Below are 12,640 nucleotides of genomic sequence, written 5' to 3'. Positions count from 1 at the left end.
CACTGATTACACCAAAGATGATAGAGTGGATTACACTGCGAGAGGCATAACGGAAGCCGCATTTTGCATTGATAAATGGCGGCCGTGAAGCTCCGTTACGTACCACGCCTCAGTACGTTGGATTACGTAGGAGTGGAGTTTCTTGCTCCGCTCTATGATCTTGGATTCAATCATGGCTGATCTATCTCTCCCTCTCAACCTCATTCCTCTGCCTTCTCCCCATAACCGCTGACACCCGTACTAATCAAGAATCTATCTATCTCTGCCTTCAAAATATCAATTGATGGCCTCCTCAGCCTTCTATGGCAATGAATTCCACAGATTCACCATCCTCCGACTAAATTAATTCCTTCGTATCTCCTTCTTAAGGGAACATCCTTTGATTCTGTTATGACTTCTGGTCCTGGACTCTCCCACCAGTGGGATCATTCTCTCTACATCCACTCAATCCAAGCCGTTCACTATTCGATAAGTTTCAATGAGGTCCCCCCTCATCATTCTAAACTCCAGCGAGTAGAGGCCCAGCGCCGTCAAGCACTTATCATATGTTAACCCATATTCCTGGGATCTACTGCATGTGTACAGAATACAAGGCAGCCAGTCTCTAAACTATGTCACCATTTTAACCCCACTTTAGCTTTGTATCTAATCAAACATGTTTCCATACTGTGCAGCTCTATGAATCTGCTCAATACAAGGCCTTTAACAATTTTATTGGTGACGTTTTGGAATCAAGACCCTTCTTCAGTCTGAATTCAGAATTTTCTTCATGGTTGGAAGCTGAGGGCAGTGCTGGAAGATCGGTTTTCAGACAGCATGCACGTGACGGGATTTCTCTCAGGGATAGGTGCTGAACCCATTGCTGTTTGTAATCTTTTATCAGTTTGGATGAGAATGAGTGAGGATATGACATGGGCATCACACGCCTCAGCACTCGTGAGTAAGGCAAGGCAGCGCCTTTACCACCTCAGGCAATTGAGGAAATTCAGAGTGTCTCCGAGGATCCTCCAGTGCTTCTACGCAGCGGCGGTGGAAAGCATCTTGTCCGGGAACATTACCATCTGGTCTGGGAATTGCTCTGCCAAGGACAAGAAGGCTCTGCAGAGAGTAGTGCGTTCGGCCGAACGCACTATGGGAACCTCACTTGCCCCCCTGCAGGAACTATACATCAGGAGGTGCAACTCCAGAGCCAACAATATCATGAGAGACCCCTTCCACCCCTGCAACGGACTGTTCCAGCTGCTACGGTCAGGCAAACGCCTCCGTTGCCATGCGGTGAGAACGGAGAGGTTGAGAAGGAGTTTCTTCCCAGAGGCCATTCGGACTGTAAACGCCTATCTCACCAGGGACTAACTCTACTGAACGTTTTTCCTTCCATTATTTATTATGTAAAAGAATATGTGTGTTATGATTGTGTTTATAGTTTGTTTGGTTGTTTGGTTGTTTGTCTTTTGCACAAAAGTCCGCGAGCATTGCCACTTTCATTTCACTGCACATCTCGTATGTGTATGTGACAAATAAACTTGACTTGACTTGACTTGACTTGAATGTATAAGGCATGGTTAGTAAGTTGGCATATGTCACTAAACCTAGTGGAAAATGGTTCTCAAGAATTCTGGCAGGATCAAGATAAGCTGAGCAAGTGAGCCCAGCAAAATCATTTAATTTGAATAAGTGAGGGGTTGCATTTCAGCAAGTCAAACCAAACCACAGCAGGACCTTAACAATGAATGGGAGGACCCTAAGAAGTGTTTTTGAGCAGAGGGATAAAGGAGTACAAGTGCAGAGTTCCCTGAAAGTGGGTAGTTAGGGTGGTAAAAGCAACTTTTGACATGCTGACGTTCAGGCAGAGAATGGAGTATGGTAAACAAAAGCTTTTCACTGTACCTGTACACATGACAATAAACTGAACTGAACTCGTTGGATGTTATGTTGAAGTTGTACAAGATGTTGGTACGGCCTGCTGTAGGAAAGATGCCATTAAGTTGGAAAGAGTGCAGAGAAGAATAACCAGGGTGTTGCCAGGACGGGATAAGCTACAGGGGGAAGTTAAACAGGTTAGACCCACATTCCTTGAAGCACAGAAGGCTGAGAGGTGATCTTAAGAGGAGCATGAAATGACGTGGGGGAAATCCCCAAGATTGTGAAAATCATTAACTTGAGAGCATTGGTTTAATGGGGAGAGGGGAGGGGGGTAAGCCTTCTCAACCAGAGGGTGCTGGGTATATTGAATGAGGTACCAGAGGGAATAATTGAGCCAAGTACGATACCATTTAAGATGTTTGGACAAGTGCATGGATAGGGAAGGTTTAGGGCAGGGGTCCCCAACCTTTTTTGTCCCGTTTACCCCTGGCAACTTTAATAGCACATAACAATGTTATTTCACATTTATGAACAACTAAAGATGAAAAGATACCTGTACACCAGAACCAAACACAGTCAGTCAATGAGAAAAAATATGTAATAATCCAGAATCAACACATTTACCCCCTGGGTAGGCAGGATTCACCCCCTGGGGGTAAATTTGCCCCAGGTTGGGAACTCTTGGTTTAGGGGGATATGGAACAAACATTGGCAAATGGGATCTTTGGTGAGCAAAAGTTCAAGGGTTGTTTCCATGGTACACAAAAATGCTGGAGAAACTCAGCAGGTGCAGCAGCATCTATGGAGCGAAGGAAATAGGCGACGTTTCGGCCCGAAACCCTTCTTCAGACGAAACGTTGCTTATTTCCTTCGCTCCATAGATGCTGCTGCACCCGCTGAGTTTCTCCAGCATTTTTGTGTACCTTCGATCTTCCAGCATCTGCAGTTCCTTCTTGAACACAGGGTTGTTTCCATATTCACTCTGTGTGAACAGGGATATTATTGTTGAATTGTCAATTAGTAGGCAGGTCCAACAAGTAGTTAAGATGAACATAGAGACAAACTGCAGTTGCTGGATCTTGAGCAAAACAAATTGCTGGAGGAACTCAACAGGTCAATCTACATTGGGACCCTTCAATCTAAATGTAATACAAGGGGGAAGGCTGGAAAAAAGATGAGTTGAAGGTCAGAGAGAAGCAGCAGCCAGAAGCAGCGAGAGTGCATATTGGATGGAAGTAGGTGAGTCAGAAGGAAAGAAGATTAAAAAAGACGCCAAAGACCCAGGTTTGAGTAATTTACAAATTATCCCTAAAGTAGTTGGTTAGGTAACAGATAAAGCAGTGCAGCTGTAGCGGAGTGGCCTTGTTAAGGTGAAGTGCCTTGGTGAGTAAAGCGTGATTCTTTGGCTTGAGAGTCTTCGCGACGAGGTTACACTTGATTCACAATTTGTGATTTTTTTTGTCCACTGAAGAAATGGCAGACAAGTTGGTACAGTGTGTTTCAATAGACAATAGGTACAGGAGTAGGCCATTCGGCCCTTCAAGTCAGCACCGCCATTCAATATGATCGTGGCTAATCATCCACAATCAGTACCCTATACCTGCCTTCTCTCCATATCCCTTACCTCCGCTTTCTCTAAGAGTATCTAACTCTCTCTTGAAAGCATCCAGAGAACCAGCCTCCACCGCTCTCTGAGGCAGTGAATTCCACACAGTAACATCTCCTGCAGGATGTGCGAAGTCAGGGACACTGCTGGTGCTTCTGGAAACTACACCTGCAAAGATTGTGTCCAGGTAAAACTCCTCAATAAATGTGTTGGGGAATTGGAGCAGCAGTTGGATGACCTCGGGGCTATCTGAGAAAACAACAGTTTCCTGGACAAGACCGACAGTGAGGTTGTCACACCAAGGATCCAGGAAGAGCAAAGGTGGGTGACTGTGAGAAAGAGGAGAAAATGTGGAGTGCTGAAGACCCCAGTGGCTGTACCTACCAGTTACACCCCTTGAGAGTGGATAACACGACAAGATTGAGTGGTAGCCGGGGCTGTGATACCAACCCTGGTGCCGAGGCTCAACGGGAAAGCGTGATGTCAGGCAGAGCCATGGTGGTGGGAGACTCCATCGTCAGAGGTGCAGATTGGGGATTCTGCGGCAGTAGGCGAGACTCCAGGATGGTGTGTTGCCTCCCTGGTGCCAGGGTCCAGGACGTCTCGGAGCGGCTGCACATCATCCTCAAGAGGATGAGGGGGAGCAGCCGGAGGTTGTTGTGCATGTTGGCACAAATGATACAGGTCGGAAAAGGAAGGAGGTTCTGCAACAAGAATTTACGAAATTGGGTAGAAGACTGAAAAGCAAGACCTGCAGGGTAGCTTCCGGTACCGCGTGCTAGTGAAGGTAAGAATAGGAAGATAGGGGAAATGAATGTGTGACTGAGGAATTAGTACATTGGGCAGGGATTCCGATTTCTGGATAATTGAGATCTCTTCCGGGGCAGGGGATACCTGTATAAAAGGGACGGATTGCACCTAAACCAACATCCTAGCTGGAAGGTTTGCTAATGCTACACGGGAGGGTTTAAACTATATTGGCATGGGGAGTGGGATCTCGTGCAGGACAGAGGCATGTGAGAGGCTAGAAGTTGGTATGGAGGGTGGTGTGGGAAAGGTTAGTGGACAGAATAGGCAGTTGAAAGGCGGAGAGCGAGGAAGGAGGGTTGGTTTAAACTGCACGTGTTTTAATGCCAGGGGCCTGACGGGTAAGGCAGATAAGCTTAGGGCATGGATAGGTGCGAGCGACTGGGATGTTGTAGCCATGACTGAAACCTGGTTAAGGGAGGGGCAGGACTGGCAACTCAATTTTCCGGGGTACAGTAGATTTAGGAGAGACAGGGGTGAGGAAAAAAGAGGAGGGGAGGTTGTCACAGAACTAGATTGCCATTCAAATGGTATACAAAAAGCTCTTCATAAAAAGACACATGTTCGCCAATTTGGTTTTAAGGTACCAAGTGCTGGAGTGGATATTCATCAAACCGAAAAAATGGATTTGAAAAAAAACCCAAATTACCCTCAAAAGTAAAGCACTGATCTTTCTCCATAATCACAGATCTTTCTAAAAGTATTCCCACAGGATTGGTTGGTTGATGAGTCTTAGACCAAGCCAATAACAGCATTTCACGATCATGACAGCATGAAACTTGATGAGAACGATATAGTGAGAGCTTGTTCCAAGGAATTGCAGCAACAATGTTCCAGGACTGGATTGAGTGCCCCAACAACCATATTCTGAAGGACTTCTCTGACTGGGCACATACAGGGTAAACATTTCATGATTCAAAACATTTTATAGCACAGGGAACCCTTAAAACAGAAGAGCAATTTGAATTGTATCAGGAAAGCCCAAACTTAAAAACAAACATAACAAGACAACAAAAGCGATGAAGTATATCCCTTTATTATAGTAACAAAGATCAAAATTCATGATTTCTATACAGGAATGCTGAATTTATGTTTCACAATTTACAATTAGTTATATGAAAATTCAGTAATAGATCTCTTAAGAATGAAAGTGTTATTACAGCAAAATCTGTTCCAGCACTGACAATTCACTTCACGGCAAACATTAAGCTGCACAGTAGTGTTCAATTCAGCAACTACTGCAGAATTTCATTCCACAATCCAGTTCATTCTGATTGGATTAGGCCATGCAGTTGGTTGACAAAATGCAAGAGGAACGTATTAAACCACTTTTGTAATGCCGTATTACAATTTAAAATATATATAGTGGTTATGTTGGAATTGTTGTCAGTGCCGAGTTCGGAACCAGTTGTAAACAAGAGACAGGCCACGTTTCATTTCATTGGAATTTCATGCTATTGCTTTGGCTTCTGGCAGAAATGCCTCCCAGTATTTAATTAACTGAAAAATAATTAAATAGATTAGAAATCAGATTTAGAAAATTAGTGTGTAATACCTCACATATCAATTTACTGCAAATCTTGTATCTTTCATGATACAAATACTTGAGCTCACAGTGAAGTAATTCTTGCTTGCAAGATTGGATGGGATGACAGTGGGAATGAATAACTTTAGTACATTTAATCTCCCCAGTAGTGCATGCCAAGACAGATATACACACACACAAATTAAATTGGCCTTCATGGAGAAATGCTCAGTTTCTTGCCTTTCTCTTCCCCATTTCATCCCTCCACCCCATATTCAAAAGCATGCATAAAATACTGGGTACCATTGCAGAAAATGGAGAATTATAAAAATGTATTCATATATTACCAGATTTTAAACATGTGGCAGATACATTAACTATGACTTTACAGACAACCATTTGAAAATCAGTGCACCTGACACAAGTAAAAAAAGGACAGATATTCCCAAGGATCAAGTTATTCAAACAAGGTCGACAAAGAAATTTAAAACAAGCACAACAAGACAAACTACTACAGGTTCATGTTTAACAGATAATTCATAATTCTGACATTAGAATCTCAAAAGATTCACTTACTTGTTGCTGCGTATGTACTAAAGATTCAAGGTATTTGATTATAACAGATTTGAAATCCTTTACCCTCTCTTTCTACAAATAGAAGAGAAAGATGATCAAAAACAGCTTATGGTGGTTTATATACAACTAAACTGACAAAACAATTATTTCACCCACCTCAAATCTGCCTACTTCCTTGCGAATTGTTTTTGAGATTTGTTCAAAATCCCTTTCCCCTTGTTGAACTCTTGCCTCCCACTGGAAATGGAAGGAAATAAATTAATATTGAGGAACTGCAGATATGGTTTACAAAAATAAGAAAATGCTGAAGTAACTCAGCGGGCCATGCAGCATTCTGCAAATGGCTCGATCGTAATCGTGTATTGTCAACAAAAGCTTTTCACTGTACCTCGGTACATGTGACAATAAACTAAACTGAGCATCTCTGGAGAACATGGACAGGTGACGTTTCAGGTTGGGGCACTTCTCCAGTGTGAAAGGTTCTGTCCTAAACCGTCACCTATCCATGTTCTCCAGGGATGCTGCATTACCCGCTGAGTTACTCCACATTTTGTCGTTTTATGAACTAAATTAAAGGTCGATTCAGTTATATTGCTAAGCATTCAAAATGTCACTAAATGCTTACAGCAAGTCTAGTTGAATCTTATTGAAAACAAAACAATTAAAATTGGACAACTAGTTGCAAGCATATATTCAGACTTAAATTTAGTGTGCAATATATAACGTTACTGAATTACTGACTATTAAACCAATGGAGTTCTATTAAACCAACACATATTGCAATGTTTGAAAGTTGTACATTTGCACAGCCAGTCACCAAATACAATTCCAAATGAAGTCATATTTTAAAATAGATCCGTCCATAAAATTCCACTACAAGTTTGGATTCTGGAAGTTCTAGCAGTATTAAATAATAGATAGGACAAGACAATTTAAAACACTGCTCATTATTTGCACACCGATTCATACTTCAAAACCAGTATGTTTAGGAATATAATACTTGTTGCATAATTTTATAAAAAGCTAATTGACAATAAAAATACAACAGCTTTATAAAATGTAAAAGGCATGAAATGTCAAAACTACCACTTGCCTGGAATGATCAAAGCTCTATATCTTTGATATCTCATCTTCCTTCCTATTTCAATTTGATACCATTTGTCAGATCCCTTTAGCAGCCAAAGCAAATTCAGCTTCAAATTCTGCAGCCCAAAATCTATTTATTCTTTCAATATTAAAATACTCCTTTTATTCAGATTTTTATAACAGAACCTTGTTCATCCCCAATAAATGACCCACTTGAATACTTTCACCTATCTTTAGCCATGGTCAGATCCAAAACCCCGCAAAACCTGCTAAATGGATCTTAAAATGGGAATTTGTACAACCACGGTGTCTTTGGTGGATCAGAATTTAAGAAATATCAACTTCAATTATAGTTCAGATAAAGCTCCCACAGATTAAATGCACATAGCAAAACAAATCTAATCACTGAAAACTGAACTCCATTGTCATTCCCAAGTGCTATAGTGTAAAAAAAAGCATTTTAAAAGGTTTCAATTACAAAAATGACTTCACCTTCATTCAACACAAAATGTTTGGAATTGTTGGAGGCATAAGCACACATTGAGATTAGGAATACAACTTTTACCATTATTCCCCAAACCCAATTACTCTCTTTATCAGACTCGCATTTGTAAGTCTTATTATTTTCACAAAGCAGTATACAAACTTGATCCTCAATTATTCTTTATCTATTGCAAAGGGATTCAGTTTATAGAATAATAAATGGTGACAGGTATGTTGTTGATACACCAAATGATGCAACATTAAAGGAACGCATTCATATGTACACCTGCCAGCCAAATTCAGTTCTTACTTAACTTCCTTCCACCCACCTCCTGCTACGACCCCAGCATTGAATAAATGTTGCTCTAAACCACGATTTTGAGGTCATGAGAATGCTGAAGAGCTGATTCCAGATATTCTGTTCAACTCAAATAATAAAAATTAGGAACCAATTGATTGTAATTTGTTTTCCAACAGCCACTTAAAAGTTGGTTTACTAAGTGTGCAGCAGTCATTAACAGTGAAGACCAATAGTCCTGCTTGAACAGTTGACAACTTACTGTACAGAACATTGTACAAGTTGATTTCCAGAACTATTTTTACGATAGAATCTGGCTTTTTACATTTCTCATGTCCAATATTCTCATGTCCCAGCATACCTCACCCAAATTGCTTTTTGCACTTTGAATGGCTTTTATCTGACCATAGGGGTCAAGTGGATAAACGAGTTTTCCCCGTACACCGTTATTTGCTAACTTGGCAGTAACATATGCTAAATTTTGGATACAATAGGCAATCCAGTAAATGGGTTGACCTATTATGGCATTTTATTATTGTTAAATATTTCACCTCTGGAAGTATCCAAATGTGCCTATGCAAGCTGCACCATCAGCTTTCCTGTTGACAAACATCAATTATCAATGTGTTTATTCTGGAGCAAAAAGAACAATACTCAAATGATCAAATGGACAATTGGTTTGTGCAATTCCTTGGCAAATTCAGGTTTAAAAGCACATTGGAGATCAGTTAAGCTCATAACCACAATAGACCCACTCACTAAAATATGCAATAAAGCGTAGATACTTTATCATGAATGAATTTGCACGACCTCAAGTGTCAATGCACATAGAAAAGTACAATGACTCATTATTAGGCAGATTTCAAAAGCAGTTCCATAAAATTACTACCCTTTTAGTCAGGCAAGCCACCAGAATGTCAGTTGAACACCATTTGACAAAGTTCACATTTCCATACTGCTTACTGCAACAGGTTTCCAATTAGCAGCCAACTCTCGAAGCTCCACACCTCACATTCCAAAAGCTTGTTAAGCCATTCATTTGCATCTACTTGGATATATCTTCTTGGATATATCTACTTTTTATACCAAATTCCAACATGTGGTTTAACAAACATGAGAGTGCACAACCGAGGGGGCTAAACAAGTTCAACCCAAGCACACATGGTGAAGGTCTTCTGTACAAAGTAAACAAATCTTATCAAGAACACTGATCCTTCCTATTCAGCATGTGAACTGACAATCTTTTCAATTAGGACTTTGGACAAGATAAAGTAGTGGCACCAGTTAAACCATACCACAAAAAAAGCTTCAGGGAAAGATGGGTAGAAATTAACTGCAAACATTTTAAACAAAAAAAGTTACTGATTTTAAAATTGGATTTAATTGCAATTATGATTCTATCAGCTAGAATTCAAAAAATTACAAAGTACATTACCACTGAAATGATTTTACACAAGCTGTAGCAATCACTCAAACCAGTTTAAAAATCTTCCTACCTCCTCAATCTCCTCGTGAAGCAAAACAAAACAAAAATTATACAAGTTAAAGACCATTTAATATCTTTTCCTACCACTTAATTTTACTTACACTGCATTCTCAAAAAAAAGTTTGTTATTTTAGGATTCTGCTCTTACGGGTTTTAGCTTGAGCATGCAAATTGTTCTAATGTTCAGACCTTTATTTTTTAACTCAATTATGCATTGGTACAAGTTTTATCATGTAAGCAGGAAAAATGTTCTTTCCTAACCGCAGTCCTAAAGTTTAAGTTGTATCTAGTTGCCAAAATAAATTAGCAGGTAATTATTTCTTCCCATTTCGCTGCACAATATTAAAACCTTCTCCATGCAAGGACAAACAACTTGAGCTTCGTTAAATGTAGAGCAAATGATTTAAAGTTTCAAAAATCCATGTATAAGCAAAACAAAACTGAAGCAGATGTTTTATTTGGCAAAATTAAGGCTGATCCAATCCTTACCATTTCTGTCAATTCCCAATACCATAGATCAGATGTAATCCAAAACTCAGTCTTGAATACTTAGCATCTAGATCTCTCTTTCAGAAAATTCAAAACACTGACAAAAAAGCTGGGTCTTAAATACTCAGTTACTTATCCCAAGAAATGCATCTTAGTTCTAGTCTCCACCATCAAGTGAAACATTAGTATCAAAAAGGCAAAAAACTGCAAATGCTGGAAATCCAAAAATGTTGGAAATTTTGGTCAATCAAATGTAGAGGTAAAAACTGAATTAACTTTGCAGTGCGATTTCAAATAATCGTTCCTTATAGGGCAACTAACATTAATCGTTATTCCTGCTTTGAGTATTCTAATAGATTTCTATGTGCCTCCTCTCAATCTTCTTCACTTTAACTACCCTCCAGACAGATCAACTGAAATTAAGCCTTCATCACCCTCTAATCTGGCACCAATAGTATATATTATTTAATCCCCAATTTATGGATGTTTCCTTTCAATCTCTCCACCTTGAAACAGATGTTCTGTATCTACCTTAAATCATTGCAAGATCCTTAAAATAAAAGCATACTGGGACCGTTAAGTATTTCCTCATGACAACCTGTTATCTTGGGAACATACTGATGGAAACACACTGCACTGCCTCCACCTATGTCCCTCTGCACAAAACTAGAGACAGCTTATCAAGTTGGTCTCAAATGCTGTGCATTTAATACACCAGACCTTTTACAATAAAAATATAACATAATATTTGCTTTCCCAATTAAATGTGCATGCAAACATTTAATGTTAACCAAAAAACATGTGCTCTATCTATCTGCTTCTTGCAGTCCGTCTGTCTTTTTTAAATTTTTTGTCTTGTTTGAAAGTAGTTTTTATTTTTTTTAAACTTGGTATGTGTGTGGGGGGCGGGGAAACTTTTAAAATCTTTCCCCTGCACGGAGAACCTGACCTTTTCTCTGTCGGGTCTCCGTTGTCGTTTGGGCCTAGCACCGTGGAGCGGCCTCCAACCGGAACGACCTGGGGCTCCAGTCGCGGAGCTGCGGACTCACCCACCATCGCGGACTGGCCGAGTTCGGAGCGGGAGAAGCCGTGGTGGCGAGCTGCTGCGGCCCGACCCCGGAGATTCGGAGGCTCCAGCTGCCGGCCCGGTGGACGGTGACACCGGGAGCCCGCGGGTCCCTGCTGGGAGACCTCCTTTCGGGGCTTCCGCAACGGCGACTTCTCCTGCCCGAGTTGCTGGGTTGAGGACGACCCGGAGCGGGGCCTTACATCGTCCGGCGCGGCTTTAAATGGCCGCGGGACTTGTTAGCGCACGCCGGGGGCTCCAACGCCAAGACCCGGAGTGTGGCCTTGCATCGCCCAGCGCGGCTTTATAATTTCCGCGGGACTTGTTAGCGCACGCCGGGGGCTCCAACACCACGACCCGGAGCATGGCCTTGCATCGCCCGGCACGGCTTTATAATTGCTGCGGGACTTATTTACCATCGCCCGCTGGGGGCTTTGACTGACATCGGGAGGAGAACGAGGAGTGCAGGGGAGAGATGAGACTTTGCCTTCCATCACAGTGAGGAGGAGATTCACTGTGATGGATGTTTGTGTAAATTGTGTTGTGTCTTGGTTCTTCTTCTTGTTTGTATGACTGCAGAAACCAAATTTCGTTGAACCTCTGGGTTCAAATGACAACAAATAAATTGTATTGTATTGTATTGTATTCTTCAACCAGCCAGGAATTATCTCCATTGCTCATCTTCAATTTCGCACATTTTCAGGTTGCATCATCTGAAGATTTAGAAATTGCATCCTCCATATCAATATTAGACTTTAGTCCAGGGTAAAATAGTGTACATTGACGTGGTCAAACAAAAAAAGAAAAAAACACTTAACCATTCACTTAACCAATATTTTATCCATTCTACTAATTATTTTATTGCACAAGCCTAAATTTAGTGGGAAGTCCACCATAATGCACTTAAAAATGTCTTTTGAAAGTCCACCTTCCAAAATATATTTTCCTTTTTATCCAACATCTTGAAAGCTCTAGTCTAACACTATGCCTGCTTTAACAAATCATTCACATTTGCCGAAGCATCTGCTAATTTTGACCTGGATCATTTCTGGAAGTTTAAGGTTTCATGGACTGGCCTGTAGATGCTGGGTTTATCCTTTATTTTGAGAGAAAGGAAGTGATATGAACACCTCTCCACACATGTACCACTCTTTTTCTTACAGATGTTTCCGTACCAGCCAGTACCACAATTTCTATCATTCGCTTGCATCTCTCAACTAGGTTGCATTTAAACTGAACCAGGTGATTTATCCACCTACAACTCAATTTCTGCATATCCATTAGCAAACCAACCTTCCAACTGTCTTTCTGACCCAGCATCAATAGCACAAACTGAACTTTATTCTATTAATGGA

At 40.9% G+C, this 12,640-nt stretch overlaps 1 protein-coding gene across 3 annotated transcripts in view; it reads right to left on the bottom strand.

Annotated features, from left to right (window-relative positions):
• Positions 1–5,294: 5,294 nt before the first annotated feature.
• The window catches only part of snx2 (sorting nexin 2), a 30,985-nt gene continuing 23,639 nt past the window's right edge, over positions 5,295–12,640 (bottom strand). Inside the window, exons 13-16 of one of the 3 annotated variants that reach the window (XM_033017502.1) lie at positions 9,741–9,752; positions 6,534–6,614; positions 6,378–6,449; positions 5,295–5,776 (exon numbers count right to left, since the gene is read on the bottom strand). In XM_033017502.1, coding sequence (XP_032873393.1) covers positions 5,726–5,776; positions 6,378–6,449; positions 6,534–6,614; positions 9,741–9,752 — 216 coding nt within the window. In that variant the 3' untranslated portion in view covers positions 5,295–5,725. The remainder of the gene's footprint in view (positions 5,777–6,377; positions 6,450–6,533; positions 6,615–9,740; positions 9,753–12,640) is intronic. The other 2 variants (XM_033017503.1, XM_033017504.1) reach the window with 2 other exon arrangements.

This window comes from Amblyraja radiata, chromosome 3 (genome assembly GCF_010909765.2).
Source record: "Amblyraja radiata isolate CabotCenter1 chromosome 3, sAmbRad1.1.pri, whole genome shotgun sequence".
NCBI classification, from domain to species: domain Eukaryota; kingdom Metazoa; phylum Chordata; class Chondrichthyes; order Rajiformes; family Rajidae; genus Amblyraja; species Amblyraja radiata.
The sequence above is the reverse complement of the archived record's forward strand: the minus strand, read 5'-3'. Positions and strand labels throughout refer to the sequence as shown.